The sequence below is a fragment of the Mobula hypostoma genome, chromosome 21 (genome assembly GCF_963921235.1).
Source record: "Mobula hypostoma chromosome 21, sMobHyp1.1, whole genome shotgun sequence".
Classification (NCBI taxonomy): domain Eukaryota; kingdom Metazoa; phylum Chordata; class Chondrichthyes; order Myliobatiformes; family Myliobatidae; genus Mobula; species Mobula hypostoma.
This window is the reverse complement of record NC_086117.1, coordinates 5,952,146-5,972,532: the sequence shown is the minus strand read 5'-3', so window position 1 is coordinate 5,972,532 and position 20,387 is coordinate 5,952,146. Positions and strand designations below refer to the sequence as shown.

At 41.3% G+C, this 20,387-nt stretch overlaps 1 protein-coding gene across 5 annotated transcripts in view; it reads left to right on the top strand.

Annotated features, from left to right (window-relative positions):
- The window catches only part of LOC134359757 (DENN domain-containing protein 1A-like), a 634,195-nt gene that overhangs the window by 336,274 nt on the left and 277,534 nt on the right, over positions 1–20,387 (top strand). For all 5 annotated transcript variants that reach the window (XM_063073354.1, XM_063073353.1, XM_063073352.1 and 2 more), the window contains exon 10: positions 3,359–3,459. In XM_063073354.1, coding sequence (XP_062929424.1) covers positions 3,359–3,459 — 101 coding nt within the window. The remainder of the gene's footprint in view (positions 1–3,358; positions 3,460–20,387) is intronic.

The following is a 20,387-nucleotide window of genomic DNA, read 5'->3' as shown; positions in this document are numbered from 1 at the left end:
CATGTTACTTGTTTGCCTTTATTTGATAAGAAACTGTTATTCAGGAGACACACAATTGGCTGTAATACAATCAACCAATCATGTGGCAGCAACTCAGTGCATAAAAGAATGCAGACATGGTCAAGAGGTTCAGTTGTTGTTCAGGCCAAACATCAGAATGGGAAAGAAATGTGATCTAAGTGACTTTGACTGTAGAATGATTGCTGGTGCCAGACGGGGTAGTTTGCGTATCTCAGAAACTGCTGATCTCCCAGGATTTTCATACACAACAATCTCTAGAGTTTACAGAGAATGGTGCAAAAAAAAAAGGCTCGAGTAACAGTTCTGTGAGCAAAAATGCCTTGTTATTGAGAGAGGAATGCACAACATGTTGAACCTTGAAGTGGATGGGCTACAGCAGCAGAAGACTACGAACATACACTTAGTGGCCACTTTATTAGATACCAGAGGAACTGAATAAAGTGGCCACTGAGTATATATGCTGACCGCAGTTTAGCAATAGTGGGGTTATAAAGTTATTGTTACAGCTGCTTGTGTGGAATTCTGTTCTATATATCATTTCATACACACAAGATCTATACCAAGTCAGGTTGAATGCTATAGATATTGTCCAAAGTTTTTGTCGTGGTGGATTTAAAGCTAATCAATCTTTGGTGATTTATCTGATGTAAATGCTGATTAGAATCTTTTTAATAAAATGAATCCGCCTGTACGGGTAGGGGCTGGAACATGGTGGTGGGGTCCAGGCCCAGAGCATACTGAAGCAACAGGGCCTGGGTGCTTGTGCGGAGAACAACCTGATGTTTGGACAATTTAAACACCGGACTGAAATGCCAGGGTGTCGGGACTGAAGGTGAGGGTGGGGCTGGTTCTGCTCGTTGCTCTGCGATGTTGGCCCTGCTCTCGGCAACACTGAGGTGTGAGGCTGCTCGGCTAGTCTGGGCTTTGTTCCTGCAAATTCCATTTTGCTCTGCTGCCAATGAACTGAGGCTGTGGGTCTGCTCCTGCTGCTCTGGGCTTCATGTCTAAGGACTCATTTCAGTTCTGAATGCTATTGCTTGCTTTTATTGTTTGCACGATTTGTGTTCTTATTCTCTCTCTGCGCATTGAGGTTTCATTGCTCTTTTTTTAACTGGGGTTCTTTCATGTTTCTTGTTTCGTGGCTTCCTGTAAGGAGATGAATCTCAAGGTGGTATAATTTATACATACTTTGATAATAAATGTATTTTGAACTTTGAACAGTACAGTTTTAAATAATAAGTCCTTCATATTGATTATATGAATAATAGTGGGATAATAGTGGATGCAAGATTTCAGAACAAAGAAGTATGTTATCCTCTCCATGGGATAAGTTGGGAAGAAAAGTTGTCCATAAGCAGAGTTCATTTTCATGAGATTGTTTTACCTGTGGCAATAATGACATGGATTTTTGAACTGAAGTAATTTGCTTATCACAAATATGCACATGCCTGTTTGTTGGTCTGTAAAGATACCTTTTGTTGCAGTGCTGAGATGCCTGATCATTATCCCCTGGTCAGTCGCCGAGTGTTCCAGTGATCCAAGCTCCACTCGCTGATTTAGTGCTGAATATTGAGGATGGAGCTTAATTACCTGACAGAAACAAGATCAAGTGCCGTGTTTTAATCAGTGTAAAGCCATCACTTTCAGCTTAACACATGTTGAATCATTCACCGAGCTGCTCAGAATATCGTCTAGAATGATAGATTTTAATATTTAGTTTCGAAGTACATATTTTTCCCTCTTTTTGATGGTTTTAAATTACAATTATTTGTGATTAACGTTCAAAAACCAGCTTTCTAAGAACATAAGAAATATGAGTCATTTAACCAGATCAAGTCTGATATAATCATGGCTTCAATTCCACTTTTTCTCACATCCTTGATTCTCTTGTGGTCCAAATGTCTGTTTGCCATAGTCCTGAATACACTCAGTGACCACTTTATTAGGTATTTCCTTTACCTAATAAAATGGCCAGTAAATGTATGTTCATGGTCTTCTGCTGTTGTAGCCCATCCACTTTAAGATTTGAAGTGTTGTGCATTCAGAGATGCTCTTCTGCACACCACTGTTGTAACGTGTGGCTATTTGAGTTACCGTCGCCTTCCTGTCAGCTTGAACGGTTTAGCTATTCTCCTCTGACCGCTCTCATAAGCAAGGCATTTTTGTCCACAGAGCTACCAAGCACTGGAAGTTTTTTTTTTGTTTCTCGCAGTATTCCCTATAACCTCTTGAGACTGTTGTGCATGAAAATCCCAGAAGATCAGCAGTTTCAGAGATACTCAAACCACCCCGAATGGCACCAATAATCATTCCATGGTCAAAGTCACTTAGATCACATTTCTTCCTCATTCTGATATTTGGTGTAAACAAAAACTGAACCTCTTGACCGTGTCTGCATGCTTTTTGCATCAAGTTGCTGCCACATGATTGGCTGATTAGATATTTGCATTAACAAGCAGGTATGCAGGTGTATCTAATAATGTGGCCACTGAATGTTTTTCCTGACTGTGCCAAAGGCTCACTGGAGTAGAGTAACACCCCGAGAGAAGAAATTCTTCCTCATCTCAGCTTTGATGAATATCATCATCTCCTGAAAATGCTCCCTAGTTCTAGATAACCCCCATCAAAGGAGACATCCTCACACCACAACTAAGCCTCTTCCAAATCTGACAGGTGTCAATAAGATCAAAGGTGGTAAGGTAACGTAGTGATTATTGTAACGCTTTACAGTGCCAGCAATTCCTGCCGCTGTCTGTAAGGAGTTTGCATGTTTTCCCAATAACTGCTTGTGCTTCCTACGAATATTCCAAAAATGTATGTGTCAGGGTTAGTAAGTTGTGGTCACGCTCTGCTGCTGCCAGAGGCATTGTGACAGATGCGGGCTGCCCCAGCGCATCCTTGCACTTTGTGGGTCATTGACACAAATGACACATTTCACTGTATCTTTAGATGTTTTGATATATATTTGACAAATAAAGCTAATTAAATCTAATTTATTTCCTTATAGACTCCAGAAAGTTGACCTCCAGATCACTTTATTTTTCCTTAGTACAATCCCCTCCTTCCTGAATCAATATGATGAATCTTCTCTATTTCCCCCCAGGGCAGATATATTCTTCCTTAAGTAAGGAAACCAGAGGCTACACAGAATTCCTAGTGTGATCTTTTCAACCCATATAGAGCTACTCCATACTTTTGTACTCCATCGATTCCTGGAAATATCAGTCTACCTGAACTCAGCAAGAACCCATCTGTGTCAATGTGAAGGTTCTTTTCTGCCTGAAATGTTACTTCAACTGTAGTTGAATTGCTAAGCATTTCCTCTTCTTTCTTCCAGTTAACAGCCTGCATCCACGGCTCGGCAGCTATGCTCTACCCCATGTACTGGCAGCATGTTTACATTCCGGTCCTCCCTCCACATCTCCTGGACTACTGCTGGTAAGAAGTGTACACGTTTATATTTAAAGTGATAAAATATCTCAGCACTCACTTGCATTCAACCTCCACAATGGATTGGAAGAAATTACACTCTATGTTTCGATGCACAGGTGACGAATAAAGCTCATCTCTCTGTCTCTACAATCTCTCTCAGTAATATCGACTTCTGTTTTGTTCCTTCCACAAGCACAACTTCACTTTTGGAAAGAAACTTCCAAAGTCGCTGCGTTTCAGCTTTATAAGGTATTGGTCAGACCGTACTTGGAGCATTGTGAGCAGTTTTCGGGCCCCTTATCTGGTCGGCTGGTGGCGCAGTGACATCAGCGCCGGACTCTGGAACGGAGGTTCCCTTGTTCGAACCCAGTCGGGCCGCTCCCGAGTACGCTTTCCATCCGTGCCGGGTTGAGTGTTGAGCTCGTAACTCGATCTCGTAAAAATAAAGAAAAATACTGTGAAATGTCTGTGTGAGGAGTGTCGCCCCACCCAGCCTTCCGACCCGCGCCTTGTAAGGCATGAAAATGCCCGGTGCTGGCCTCTCAGGCCTGAGTCGACGTCGTCATCATCATCATCATTATCCTAAGAAAGAATATGCTGGCATTGGAGAGGGTCCAGAGGAGGTTCATCAGAATGAGTATTGAATATTGAAAGGCCTAGATAGAGGAATGTGGAGAGGATGTTTCTGATCATATGTGAGACTCAGACCAGAGGGCACAGCCATAGAATAGAAGGGTGTCCATTTAGAACAGAGATGATGAGGAATTTCTTTAACCAGAGGGTGGTGCATCTGTGGAATTGATTGCCACAGACAGAAAGTCATTGGTTATATTTAAAGTAGAGGTTAATAGGTTCTTGATTAACAAGGTTGTCAAAGGTTACAGGGAGAAGGCAGGAGAATGGGATAGAGAGGGATAATAAATTGGCTATGATGGAATAGCAGAGCAGACCTGATGGTCCAAATGGTCTCATTGTGATCCTCTCTCTTATGGTCTTATAATACAATTACAGTGCCAGCAACCTAGGACCAATTTCCGTTGCTATCTGTAAGGAGTTTGTATGTTCTCCCTGTGACTACATGGGTTTCCTCTGGGTACTCCGGTTTCCTCCCACATTCCAAAAATGTATGGGTTAGTAGATTAATTGGTCACATGGATGTAATTGGGCGACACAGGCTCGTTGAGCCGATGGGGCCTGTCACTGTGTTATATCTCTAAATTTAAAAAATTGGTGGTTTCCCTTAAGCTTACGAAACCAGAAGTAGAGAGGAGGGTATAATTACTCTTTATCAATTTCCACAGCTCTCGTCTCTGGAATCCCTGTTAAGAACCTCCATCCATCTCAACCTTTCCTTTAAGGTAGCTTTCCAAAGGACCTCTTCAAAGTTCAAAGTAAATTTATTATCAAAGTACGTATATGTCACCATATACTACCTTAAGATTCCTTTCCTTGTAGGCATTTATCAGAAAATCAAAGAAATACAATAGACTTTATGAAAACTTAAAGACTGATGAGGAAGCAATGTGTAAAAGAAATAAAACTATGCAAATAAAAAATAATAATGAGAATATGATTTGTAAAGAGTCCTTCAAAATGAATCTGCAGGTATTAGACTCCACTCAGAGTTGTGGTAAGTGAAGTTATTCACTCCAATTCAAGGGGCTGATAGCTGTTCCTGAACCTGGTGGTGAAGGCCCAAGGCTTTGATCAATCTTTTGGCCACCTGCCCCTCTGTCTCATTCTGTATTAATATTCTGTGTGTGTTATCGCTCCTAGGAAAGTGTTGAAGGATGTTTCTTTAGGCCAAGAGCACACTCTCTGGAGCAGCAGAGGATGAGGGGAGGCCTGAACCTGGGTACAAAGTACTGAGAAGCACGGAAAGGGTAGATAGTCAGAATCTTTCTCCAAGAGTACAAATGCCAATTATTAGTGAGCATTGTTTTAAGATGGGGGGGGAGGGGAGTTTAGAAGGTGTGTGCTGTAAGATTTTTTTTACACAGAGAGTGATAAGTGCTTCAAATGCACTGTCTGGAGTGGTGGTGAAAGCATACTATAGGCATCTGAGTATCCAGAGATTTGCATCACGTGCGGGCAGAGGGCTTAGTTTAATATGGCATGATCAGCACAGACATCATGGTCAAAGGGCCTGTCGTGTGCTGGACTTTTCTGTGTCCTATGTTCACTGCATTGTTTGATTCTGATGTTCTTTAATCCAAGGTTCTTTTTGAAGTCAAGAAAGAGGCACAGAACTTATTGCCTCATGATTGTTTTATGAAGTGCTAATAGAGCAAAGATAATTGTGAAAACAGAGTTGCAAAAGAACAAAGGATAGGAAAAAGATGACAGACTAACATGTTCAGACATCTTGTACTGTAGATTACAATCATTCTATTCAAATTTGTACATAAGAATTGACCAATCAGATAGCCCCTATTCAAATAATGCAATGTCAGAGAAGCTTCCAGAATAACACAAGAATTTTAACCACTAGGGGACACACTGAACAATTTCAGGTACATACTGTGACCACTAGGAAACATACTAAACAATTACATGTATGTTGGTAGTTATATAAAATACAAGCAGGCATGAATTGTTAAACTGCAAGAAATTAACATGTATACAGTCTAATCCAACAGCATGAATAAAAGTTGTCTGCAATAAATTGGCTTAATCCATCTAGTGTCACCAGAAAATGTACAATAATTTGGGCGCCATTGTAGTGTAACGGTTAGTGCGACACTATTACAGCTCAGGGCGAGAGAGTTCGGAGTTCAGCTCCAGTGCCATCTGTAAGGAATTTGTATGTTCTTTCCGTGATTGTGTGGGTGTCCTCTGACTGCTCTGGTTTCCAACCCACACTCCAAAGATGTACCACTTAGTAGGTTAATTGGTCATTATAAATTCTTCTGTCATTAGGCTAGGGGGATACTGGGTGATGCCACTCATTTGGCCGGAAAGGCCTGTTCCCCACTGTAACTTTAAATAAATAAATAAATTGGTTGGTTGATTTCATGCAGTTGGTATCACCAGGAAATGTACAATAATTTATGCAGACCAATAGAAATTTGAATGACCGGTGGAAATTTGCATAATACTAATGACATTTATCTTTGAGGTGGGGATTTTAAAATGGAGTCATTACTTAACAGGAAATCACTGGATGTGGCCAAGCACACAGCTGATGGATGAATGGGACCTGGTTTGAAAGCAGACAGACCCAATTTAGAACAATAAGTGTCAACGTTCTGGAGGGAATAGAAGACACAAAAAAATAAAAATAAAATAAAATAATACTCAGCAGGTCAGGCAACATCTGTGGAAAGAGAACCAAAGTTAATACTTCATATTGAATGAGGAAAGAGAAAACAAGTTATTTTGTAATTGCAGAGAGGATTGGGAGGGAATCAGAAGCAGGTTTAAAATTATTTGCATATGTCATGTAATTTGTTTTTTGCAGCAAAAGTGCATTACAATAAATAATAATCTAAAAACTATAAGTTACAATAAGAAATATTTTTTAAAAACTTAAATGTAGTGCAAGTAGATAGCAAAAGAATTGAGGTTGTGTACGTGGGTTCATTGTCCATTCATAAATGTGGAGGGAAAGAAACTGTTTCTAAAACGTTGGGTTCAGGTTTTGGTACATCTTCCTTGATGGTAGAATGAGAAGAGGCATGTCCTAGGTATGGGGGTCCTGAACGATGGATGCTACCTTTTTGAGGCATTGCCTTTTGAAGATGCATGCATTTTGAAGGAGCATGAAATACGGATATATTGGAAATTTCCTGCTAGGCAGGTTGTGTTAGTGGAAATAAAAAATCAGAGTCAATATTATAGAGAGAAATTTGCTTTATTTATTACATGTACAGTGGTGCTAGAAACTTTGTGAACCCTGTAGAATTTTCTCTCTTTCTGTATAAATATGACTTAAAATGTGATCAGATCTACATGCAAGTCCTAAAACTAAATAAAGAGAACCCAATTAAATAGGTAATCTAAAAAACACTATATTTTTTATACCGACAGTGATGGGTGTGTGGAACATGCTGCCAGGGTAAAGGCGGTAAAGGCAGATACATTAGGAACATTTTAAAAAGTCTTAGGTAGGCACATGGGTGATGGAAAATGGAGGACTATGTAGGAGGAACGGGTTGGATTGATCTTAGTATAGGTTAAAAGGGCGACACAATATTGGGGACTGAAGGGCCTCCACTGTGCTGTTGGGTTCTGAGTCTGCAACACGCAAACAGAAGAGGAAATGCCATTGCTCGAGCGGATTTTGGGCCTCAGCATAACAATGTGAAAGACCACACAGAGGTAGGGCAGAATGGAATGGAGAACTAAAATGAATCTGGAAGCTAAGGGTTGCTCCTGCAGATTATGGAAGTTTTGCTGCAAGGTGGTCTGTGTTTGGGTTCTCTGCATATACTGGATTAGGCTATAAAAAGTGCAACTACATGTTTGTTTTAGCTATAAAAGAACTATTGAGATCGCTGGACTGTAGGAAGCCGAGAGGTTGCCTTGAGGTTGTTTGGAAAACTAACACAGGAAGGGCTGAGAAATGGCAGACGCAATTAATGCAAGTAAATGTGAAGTATTACACTTTGAAAGGACCAATCAGTTTGAAAGGACTTACACAATGAATATGTGTGCAGTACAATAAACGGATTGGGAAATACAGGTACATAATTCCTTGAAAGTGGATTCACAAGTAGATAGGGTTGTAAAGAGAGCTTTTAACATATACTGTAGGCCTTCATAAATCAAAGTACTGAGTACAGGAGTTGGGATGTTATGTTGAAGGTGTATAAGAGGTTGGTGAGGTCAAATTTGGCATATTTTGTCTAGTTCTGATCATCTACTTACAGGAAAGATGTCAATAAGATTGAAACAGTATTGAGAAAATTTACAAGGATGTTGCTGGGACTTGAGGAATTGAGTTATAGGAAGAGTTGAATAGGTTATGACTTTATTCCCTGGAACGTAGAAGAATGAGGAGAGATTTGATTGAGTATACAAATTTTGAGGGAAATGCTTACGGGCTTTTTTCACTGAGGTTGGATGAGACTGGAACTAGAGGGCGTAGATTAGGGGTGAAAGGAGGAATATTTAAAGGGAAGGTGAGGGAGAACTTCTTCACTTGGAGGGTAGTGAATGTGGAACTATCCGCCAGCGGAAGTGGTGGATGCGTATTTGATTGCAACTTTTAAGAGAAGTTTCAATTAAGTACATGGATGGGAGGGGTAAGGAGGGCTATGGTCCAGGTATGGGTTAAAGGGACTAGGCAGAATAACAGTTTGGCACTGACTAGATGGGCCAAAGGGCCTCTTCTGTGCCATAGTGCCCTATGACTCTATGAGTCAAAGATGGAAGAATTGCAAAGGGAACAAGGTTTTGATTTTCCAGAACTCCTTTGGAATACTCAAGTCAGTAAGCAACAAAAGCACGGTTAAAGGTTTCAGTAGCAAATGGCTGAAGCATGGTCGATTTGGACAGTGGTTTACAGCTAGAGATAGGGAGCATAATAATGCTGTAGGTATGTGTTCTGAAGCTTATTACCAGTAGTTACGATACAAATAGTCTGGTTTAATTTCAGACAGCTGTACAAGACAGTGATGGAACCAGTGGGTTAGAAACTGACAGGGAAAGTCTCGAGTGGGTTTGTTCTTTGTAGTATTTAGTTCAGTGAAAATCGTGTTCATCCAATACTGGCTATCTGACAAGCAAGCTGAAAATTTAGCAAAGGTGGTCTACAGCAAGACCTTTGACAAGTCCTCGTACGGTAAGCTAGTCTAGAAGGATAGATCACATGGGATCCAGGACAAGTTACAAATGGGATACAAAATTGGTTTGGTGGTGGGAGGCAGGGGTGGTAGTGGAGAGCTGTTTTCCAACAGAAGACCTATGATCAGTGGTGTGCTACATGGATCGGTGCTAGGTCCTCTGTTTTGTTGTTATCAGTATTAGCCATGTAGATGAGATTGTAAGTAAATCGTAAACACAAGAGATCCTGCAGATGCCAGAACTCCAGAGCAATGCAAAATGCTGGAGGAACTCAGCAGGTCAGGTAGTACCTATGGAAGTGAATAAACAGTTGATGTATTGGGCAGGGACCCTTCATCGGGATTAGAAAGGAAGGGGGAAGATGCCGGAGGGGGAGGTGAAGGTGTACAAGATAGAAGGTGATAGGTAAGACCAGGTGGGGGGGGGGGGAGAGGGAATGAAGTAAGAAGCTGAGAGGTAATTGGTGGAAATGGCAAAAGGATGGAGAAGAAGTAATCTGCTAGGAGAAGAGAGTAAACTAAGGGAAAGGGGGAAGGAGGAGGGGAACCAGGAGGATGTGATAGGTAGGTGAGGAGAAGCGGTAAGGGAGGGGCCAGAGTGGGGAAATGAAGAAGAGAGAAGGGGGATGGGGGAAAAATTACAGGAAGGTGTAGAAATTGTGCCATCAGGTAGGAGGCTACCAAGGTGGAATATAACGTGCTGCTCCTCCAGCCAGAGAGTGGCCTCAAAATGGCAGAAGAGGTGGCCATGTCAGAATGGGAATTGGAATTGGAATTGAAATGATTGACTACCGGGACATCCTGCTTTCGCAGATGGAGCAAAGGGGCTATATAAAGTGGTTTCCCAATAGAGGTCAGGTTTCACCGATGGAGAAGAAGCTGCATTTGGAGCACCATGTGCAGTGGATGACCCCAACAGGTTTGCAAGTGAAGCTTTGGAAGAATTGTTTGCGGCTCTGAATGGACATGAGGGATTGTCAATAGCATGCTTAGTGAGTTTGCAGAAGATATCAAAATTAATGGTACAGTGGACAGTGAAGAAAGTTATCTGAAGTTACAACAGGATCTGGATGTGTATGTGGTCAAGGGAATAGCAGGTGGAATTTATTTATGTGTGTGTTTATTTATTTATTTTACTGAGGTCCTGCGGAGTAGGCGCTTCAATCCACGCCACTCAGCAACCCCTGATTTTTAACCATAGCCTAATCTCGGGACAATTTACAATGCCTGGTTAACCTTACCAACTGGTACATCTTTGGACTGTGGGAGGAAACTAGAGCACCCAGAGGAAATCCACGCGGTCACTGGGAGAATGTACATACTCCTTATAGATGGTAGTAGGAAGTGACCCCAGGTCACTGATACTATAAAGTGCTGTGCTAACCACGACACTACCATGCTACCCTAGTTACAGAAAGGCAAGTGTGAAGCGGTGAATTTAGGGCAGTTTATTCCAGGACAAGGACAATGAATGGCAGGGCCCCGGAGAGTGTTGTTAAACGGAGATCTTGGGGTGCAAGTAATATTTGAGTAATATTGTAAATATACTGTTCAATTAGCTTTCTTTGCTATTTACATGGGTTATATGTAAAAGTATGTGAATGGTCCTTATGTTACCACATCAGATATATGTGTCTTGCTGAAGTAAAAGTGAAAAGTAGATAGGCATCATCCCGGTCCTGTGTTTTCCTTTTGATTAGTTTAGGAGTTACAAAACATAACAGTGATGACAAGTAAGTTTTAAAACAATCCTGAGATGACTACTTGCCTTTGCTGAACACCTACACTCTGTCCGCCAGAGAAAGCAGGATCTCCCAATGGCCATTTTAATTCCACATCCCATTCCCATTCTGACATGTCTATCCACGGTCTCCTCTACTGTAAAGATGAAGCCACACTCAGGTTGGAGGAACAACACCTTATATTCCGTCTGGGTAGCCTCCAACCTGATGGCATGAACATCGACTTCTCTAACTTCTGCTGATGCCCCACCTCCCCCTCGTACCCCATCTGTTACTTGTTTTTATACACACATTCTTTCTCTCACTCTCCTTTTTCTCCCTCTGTCCCTCTGAATATACCCCTTGCCCATCCTCTGGGTTCCCCCCCCCTTGTCTTTCTCCCCGGACCTCCTGTCCCATGATCCTCTCGTATCCCCTTTTGCCTATCACCTGTCCAGCTCTTGGCTCTATCCCTCTCCCTCCTGTCTTCTCCTATCATTTTGGATCTCCCCCTCCCCCTCCAACTTTCAAATCTCTTACTCACTCTTCCTTCAGTTAGTCCTGACGAAGGGTCTCGGCCTGAAACGTCAACTGCACCTCTTCCTACAGATGCTGCTTGGCCTGCTGCGTTCACCAGCAACTTTGATGTGTGTTGCTTGAATTTCCAGCATCTGCAGAATTCCTGTTGTTTGCATGACTACTTGCCTGTTGAAGCACAGCGAGATGTTTGAGTTTTACAAAAGCGCAACATGTTTTTTTTTTCTTCGGAAGGAAGAGAAATACAAACGTTCAAGTTAGAAAAAAGGCAGAAAACAGACAAAATTCACTGGTTCATATATAGTCAGCACTAGGTGACAATAATAATAAATTTAAGAAAAAGAGAAGTGGCTGGCTACAGCGGAAAGATAGATGGGTTCAATTGCTCATCAGATAACTGGGGGCAAATGAAATAGCTAATGAGAATTGAGTGCCAATGTTCCTGAGTGTAATTGGTGGAAGAGCATACGTGGTATATGGAAGATTGACTGCTCCAACCAAACCAGCCACAATTAGCTCGGCAGATATCGTGAAAGTAATGAAGTAACAATTAGAATTAGAACCATTGTTGGTTGCAGAATAATTTAGGTTTCATAATTGGAATCAAAAGGAAGGAGAGTCCATTTCAGTTTATGTAGCTGAATTAAAGAGATTTTCTGAGCATTTTCAATTCAATAGTGGGCTTAATAATGCACTGAGAGATTGTTTATTCTATGGAACCTTACAAGAAAGCTTTCAAAGCAGCATCTAACTGAATCATAGCAGTTGAAATCGCTGTATCAATGGAAACATCAGCTAGAGACCTAATTGATTTGCAATCAGGAAATGAAAGTGAGCATGAACAAAATTGAGATTTATAGGTATATTGCCTGGATTGGGGAGCATGCCTTATGAGAATAGGTTGAGTGAACTTGGCCTTTTCTCCTTGGAGCGACAGAGGATGAGAGGTGACCTGACAGAGGTGTATAAGATGATGAGAGGCATTGATTATGTGGATAGTCAGAGGCTTTTTCCCAGGGCTGAAATGGCTAACATGAGAGGGCGCAGGTGGTGGAGATGGATACGATAGGGTCTTTTAAGAGACTGTTGGATAGTTACATGGAGCTTAGAAAAATGGAGGGCTGTGGGTAACCCTAGGTAATTTCTAAACTAAGTACATGTTTGGCACAGCATTGTGGGCCGAAGGGCCTGTATTGTGCTGTAGGTTTTCTATGTTTCTGTGTTTCTAAAATTGTAACATTTAAACAGAAACCTGTTTAGCCAAACAAATCATGATATCATTGTCATTGGGGTCACATACACCAGACCAATGCAGGTTTAAAGGTGAAACTTGCAGAAAATGCATCAAAGTAGGACATATCCAAAGAATATGTCAGGCAGGCAAAAATAAATGGACTGCACAGAGAGGAGAAAAAAGATAAAAAGTTAAGTTGTAGTTTCAAAAAGACTTTAATCTGCATGCTGTTGATGAAAAATCTGATAATGATGAGAGGGACACTGGACAGAGTAGCTTTGAGATTTACAATGTGAAAACTAACAAGAGACAACCAATATTTCTTACACCAGAAGTGAACGGCAAATTAATTAAAAAGGAATTTGACACTGGCTCAGCTGTTTTGGTCATTCCACAAGATGAGTTTCAAAGATACAGAACTAAAGCCTGCAGATATCCAACTATGAACTATTACTAGAGGAAAGATACCTCCTGTAGGAATGACATTCGTAACAGTGAAACACAACAACCAACGAGCCATTTTGAGCTTGTATGTGGTAACATCAAGAGGGCCAGCATTGTGGGGCTGTGGTTGACTGAAACATCTACAAATTAGTTGGTGATCCACTCACCATTTGCATGCCACATCCCCTGCAAGAGAGTCAACTGAAAGCGAATTAAGAAAGGTACTCTATAACGCCACAGCAGTTTTCAAGGACAGCTTTGGAAAACTTCAAACATATTAAGGGTAAAATAGTGTTAATTGAAAACGCCTCACCCAAATTTTACAAAAACTGTCCGGTTCCTTGTACCATCTGTGATAAAGTACCCAGTGAGCTAGATCGCATGGAGGCTGAAGGAATTCTTGCCAAGGATGAGTGGATCCATGGACAGTGTCTGTGGTCCCAGTAGCCAAGAAGAATAGGGCAGTCAAGATCACATTCCCTTACCGCTGCAGAAAAAAATTACCCACAGATGGATTTTAAAGTCGCCATCAACCCAGTACTGAAAGTACTGCCCTCTGCCCATAATAGAGGAAACCTTTATGGAGGGAAACACTTCAGCTAAGTGGAGTTGGCTGAGGCCTACCTACAGATGAGCCCAAAGTGTTTCTCATCATAGACCCTCATAAAGGACTTCATTACCATAGTAGTCTTATTTTTGGAGTAGTGTCTGCAGAAAGTTATGGACCAGGTGCTGCAAGGCTGTCCAGGCTCTCACTGTAACTTGGATGACGTTATTGTTACCAGTAAGGATGACAATGAACATCTTCAAAATCTCATGACAGTGTTAAAAAAATTAGAAAATTATGAACGTGATGCATCAAGTATGATTTCTTTAAACCAAGCATCATCTATTATGATTGACACAAGATGGCCCAAGACCAAAGGACATGTCACAGCTGCAGTCCCTTTTAGGATTTATTAATTACTATAAAAGAGTCGTGCCAGACCTGGCTACTGTGCTCCACCCCTTGAACTCATGACTTCAGATCGTGAAGAAATGGCAATAAACAAAACATTGCGAGGTGGCTTTCCAAATGAGCAAGGAGATGTTGACGTCAGACACTGTGCTGACATATTATGATCCACATCGTCCACTGAAGCTTGCCAATGATACCTCACCTTATGGTTTAGGTATGTCATGTCACATGCTAGGAAGGATGTAATTAACACCCCATAACCTTTGCATCACATTCCCTTACCACTGCAGAGAAAAATTACGCACAAATCGACAGAAAGGCCTTAAATCTAGTTTAGGGTGTAAATTATTTCAACCAGTACTTGTGCAGGAGATACTTTACCCTCATTACTGATCATCACCATTAGTGTCCATTTTCAATCCACAGAAGGATGCTCCACTAACAGCAGCAACATGAACGCAGAGATGGACTCAGTTTCTTGGAGGACACAATTACATAATCGATTTCAAGAGGATGACTTATCATAGCAATGTTGATGGATTGTTCTGTTTACCTTTTGGAAAAAATAATATCTGAAAAATTTACAGAGGAGGACACTCCTCTTGCTCTGTTCTCCCTAATGCGAATTGAAATTCTTCCTATTACAGCAGAGATGATCCAAAAGGAAACTAGAAAAGACCTCATACAGTCTCAGGTCTGCATGGCAACCCAAAATGACTGGAAGGTGCAGCAGAGATTCCAGTTCCCCCATTTTTACCAGCACAGGGGTGAACTTGCCCTTTATGGAGGTTGCCTTATTTGAGGCTTGAGAGCTGTTGTATCATCCAGCTGACAGCTATAAGTGTTGGAGGACCTACATACTAGCCATCTAGGCATGGTCAACATGAAAGCGTTGGCTCGAAACTTTATCTTGTGGCCTGGGACAGCAGAACGAGCAGCTTGCCGTGCTCTGTTTAGGATGCCAACACATCCAGAAGATGCTAAAAGTGGTGCCCATCCATACCTGGGAATGGCCTGCATTACCCTGGCTGAGGATTCATGTGGATTTCGCATGTTCTTGAATGGTTCCTTTAGACTAGGGGTTCCCAACCCTCAGTTAATGGTAGGGGTCCATGGCATTAAAAACGTTGGGAACCCTGCTTTAGACCATTCATGGGCACAGATTTATTGGTGGCAGTGTGTACAACTACAAAATGGCCAGAGGTGTTCCCCATGGGTTCCACTACATTCTTGCAAACTATTGATGTGTTGAGAAGCCCCTTCTGAAGGGCTGGCATTTCAGAACACTTGGATAGTTACAATGGATTTGATTTTGTTGCAAAACGGCTTCAATCATTCCTGAAGATGAATGGAATAAGACAGATTACATCTGCACCATACCACCCAGGTACAAGTGGTTTGTCAGAAAGGTTTGTCCAGAGTCTGCAGTGAGCAATGTTGGCAGAATGCACTGCACTGATTGAGAAGCTCGCCAATGTCCTCTTTGCATATCGCAATGCAGCACACTCCACAACCAACAACTATGCTGTTCCTGGGTCGTTCCTTCCACTCACACTTGGACCTCCTCAAACTTGATCTCAGAAGGATTATGTAGGTCAAACAGCTGAGACAAATTGAAGGTTCCTCAAACAAGGAGGTTCAATGTTTCACTCCTGGACAAGCAGTCCTGATAAGGAACTACAGAGATGATCAAAAGTGGGTACTTGGAAAGATTAAGGACAGAACTGGACCACTGTCCTACACAGCGGAGACTGTCATCGGGATACAATACAATGGTTAGTTAAGGAGAGCACAGTCAACTGTTAGAAAAGAGATGTGCCCAGAGCTGTCACAACCACTTCCTCCAATCCCAGGGTCAACTCCTACAACCACCATGAAGGAGGCCCCAAAACCTGAGATTATTTCACAGCCACAAATCTCACCTGCCAAGCAAAGTGACCCCCCCCCGCCCGCTTGTCAGGAAAGACGTTATCCCATAAGACCACAACACACAGGAGCAGAATTAGGCCATTCAGCTGATCAAGTCTTCTCCACCATTCTATCATGGCTGATCCCAGATCCCACTCAACCCCATATATCTGCCTTCTCGCCATATTCTTTGATTCCCTGACGGATCAGGAAATTATCAACTTCCACTTTAAACATACCCACGGACTTGGCCTCCACTGCAGTCTGTAGCACAGCATTCCACAGATTCACTACTCTCTGGCTAAAAAAGTTCCTCCTTATCTCTTTTCTGAAAGGTTTCTCCTCAACTTTGACGCTGTGCCCTCTAGTTCTGGAAACCCCCATCATAGGAAACATCCTCTCCACATCCACCTTATCTTGTCCTTTCAACATTCGGTAGGTTTCAGTGAGATCTCTCCACATTCTTCTAAATTCCAGTGAGTACAGGCCCAAAGCTGCCAAACACTCCTAATATGTTAACCCCTTCATTCCCGGAATCATCTTTGTGAATGTCTTCAGGACATCCCACAAGACTGAGAACTCCTCCATAGGGATTAAATCTTGAGGTCTGTGTGGGATAATTTCAAATTTACTATGCTGTGGATGTCTATATTATAATTGTTTTAAATAGTAAACTGTATTTACTGTATATATGTAAATAAGTTGCGATGCATTCTATATTGTGTTGGAGTTTATAGCTAAACAGGGAAGAGTGTTGTGTATTTAATATTTCAATAATATTTGAGTAATGTTGTAAATATATTATTTAATTAAGCATTCTTTATTGTTTACATAATCCGTTACTGGTTATATGTAAAAGTACGTGAATAACATATGTCATTATGTCACCACATCATATGTACATGCCACGCTAAAGTAAAACTAAAAAGTAGACATGCATCTTCCTGGCCCTGTGATTTTCTTTGATTAGTTTTGGAGTTACAAAACATAACAGAAACTGAGAGGTGACTTTGGAGAAATGTATAACATCATGTAGGGTGGATGGTCATAAACTTTGCCCTGACGTTAGGGAGTCTAAAACTAGAGAGCATACACTCAGTGGCCACTATATTATGGACCTCCAATTCCAAATAAAGTGGCCCCTAAGTATGTTTGTGATCTTCTTTTGCTGTATCCTGTCCACTTCAGGGTTCAATGTATTGTGTGTTCACAGATGCACTTCTGCAAATCACTATTGTAGCGTGTGGTTATTTGAGTTACTGTCGCCTTCCTGTCAGTTTGAACCAGTCTGGCCATTTTCCTCTGACCTCTCTCATTAACATGGCATTTTTGCCCACTGCTGGCATTGCTGCTCAGTAGATATTTTATTTTTGCTCGTCGCACCATTCTCTGTAAAATCTAGAGACTGTTGTGCATGAAAATCCCAGGAGGTCAGCAGTTTCTGAGATACTCAAACCACCCCATCTGGCACCAACAATTATTCCACTGTCAGAGTTACTTATATCACATTTCTTCCCCAACCTGATGTTTGGTCTGAACAACAGCTGATCCTGTTGAACATGACTGCATGCATTGAATTGCTGTCACATGATTGACTGATTAGATATTTGCAATAATGAGCAGGTGTGCAAGTGTAACTAATAAAGTGGCCACTGAATGTAAGTTTTAGGTTAGGGGGAGCAATTTAAAAGGAAACTGAGGGTGGTGCATATATGAAACGAGTCTCCAGAGGAAGTGGTGAAGGCAGAGGCAATTATAACATCTAAAAGGCATTTGCATAGTTCATGTATAGTGAAAGGAATATGGGCCGAATATAGGCAAATTTGGTGGAGATGGATGAAATGGAATGGGAGGGTCAGCAGGTCAGGCACTATCTATTGAGGGAAATGGGCAATCAACGTTTTGGGTTAAGATCCTTTATCTGACTGAAAAAAATGGGGCTTCAGTTTAATGTTGTATCTGAAGGACTCCTTGAAAGTGCAGTAGCTCAAATTTGTGGCATCCATCATTAAGGACCCCCATCATCCAGAAAATGCCGTCTTCTCATTACTACCATTAAGGTGGAGGTACGGGAGCCTGAACATGTGTATTCAACCTTTCAGGAACAGCTTCTTCTCTCTGCCATCAAATTTCTGAATGGTCAATGAACCCATGAACACCACCTCACTATCTTTTTCTTTTCTCTCTTTTTGCTTTACCTATTTAGTTTACTTTTTATATATACTTATTGCAACTTGTAGTATTTTATTGTTATTTATTGCAATACGCTGCTACCACAAAACAAGTTACACGAAATATGCCAGTGGTATTAAAACTGATTCTGATTCTGAAAGAGCATTTCTGATAGTTCAGCACTCTCTCCATGCAACTTTGAATTCTTTAGCCTAGATTTTTTTATGCTTGGGTCTCAAAAGTGGATCTTGATTCTTTCGACCTTCTAAATCAGATAAGGGTTCTACCTACTGAGCCATGGTTTACACCATAATAATATGGTATATTGCCTCGTATTTACTCTGGCAACATCCAAAAAGTAATTAAATCAGTTGCCAGCAGGGATAACAAGAGTTTTAAGTGAAGTGAGTGATAGGGGCTTGAAACATTTAAATGGAAAAGGACTGTTCCCTGTGGATGATTTAAATGTTAAATACCCAGCCGTCTCAGGATTACATGGAATGTAATCTGAAAACCATTATCTCCTGTTGAAATGAGCCTTCAATTTACTCACGGCACACAGGAAGGGCAGGTTCAATTCATTTTCGCTGCCAGCAGGTGACCTTGCTTTGCATAATAGTCTTCATATGTGTAATTAACACATAAGGGTTGTGGCTCCCCGCTTTCTTTCAGGTGCACGCTGGTAGGAGTTCCAGGGACACTAGTACAAGTGGCTCAAGGTTTGGCTCTGGGTCCATAGATTATACATTCATGACTTTCTGACAAAAGAATTCTGAGGAGCATCACATTAAATCCTGTTGCTGGGAACCCAGGTGTGGATGGACAAAGCAAAACGATTGGCTGTTTCCTCCCCACCCTCCCCCAACTCAAATAAATAATGTCGGTAGAGTCGATTTAAGTTTGTTTTTAAGAATATGACTAATGAACGACTTGTCAATGTGCTTGTTAGACTAACTGGTCATAAAACTGGTAATTACCAAGAATGCACTTATTCTGGATTAACAAACACTTTGACTGATTTATGCAGTCTGACGTGACCCCATTTAGAATTCATAAGGCACAGACTATGTTTGTCTGAATAAATTAATTTAGCAGCAATTTTATCACCTATATATTTTCTAAAAATAAACCACAGCTGCTTTACTGTTTTTACATAAACAAAAATTGCATTTTTTGCAGATTTTTAAATTAACAGAACAGATTCTACCCCTAAGCCCAAAGCCCTATTACTGTTGTTAATGAGGTTTACTTAATCATGTAATCTGTTCAAACGTGAGGGTATATTTTTACCACCCACCAGTGCAAAGAATGAAAGCTCAGAGTGTGACCTTTAAAGAACTGACTTTCAGAAATATGCCAGGGACGACATTGTGGCCTTAATTAAGATTCAGCTGCTACAAATATTTGTATAAAAAAAAGAAATATGGTAATTTAAATTAGGAAGATTTTTCGGTGCTTAATACCTGATTAAGCACAGTTTTAGTCTTGCTAAATCTGGTTATCTGGACTGAATTTGGGTTAATGATACGTGTTGTTAATTTGAGAGTATGGGTCAATATTTGTCACTTACTGTGGAATTTGGTGTTCTGCCAACTAATCGCAAAGCTTCGACCTGCATGAATATTTAATAGGTGATAAAGGTATTAAACTGTTTTGATCACATCATGCCTATTCAATACTTCAAAGTACTGAATATGCCTTGAACAATCTAGGTACAAATTTGGTAATGCTGACTAGCTTCTTGACCTCAATTAAAGAGGGATGTGGTGTAGCATTCTTAGATGTGGCAAACAGCATATCTTCTTTCTACCCCTCTATCTTCTTTCTTTTTCATTCCTTTTTCTGGCTCCCATCTTACCCTTTCCCTTCTCCTCACCTGCCCATCACCATCATCTGGTGCCCCTCCTCCTTTCCTTTCTTCCATTGTCCACTCTCCTCTCTTATCAGATTCCCTCTCCTTCAGCCCTTTACCTCTTCCACCCAGCTTCTCACTTCATTCCCCCACTCTCAACTGTCCACCCACCTTTCCCTTACCTAGTCTCATCTATCACTTGCCAGCGTGTATTTCTTCCCCTTCCCCATCTTCTTATTCTGGTTTATGCTCCTGATGAAAGGTCTTCGCCCAAACCGTTGACAGTTTATTCCCCTCCACCAGTACTGCTTGACCTGCTGAG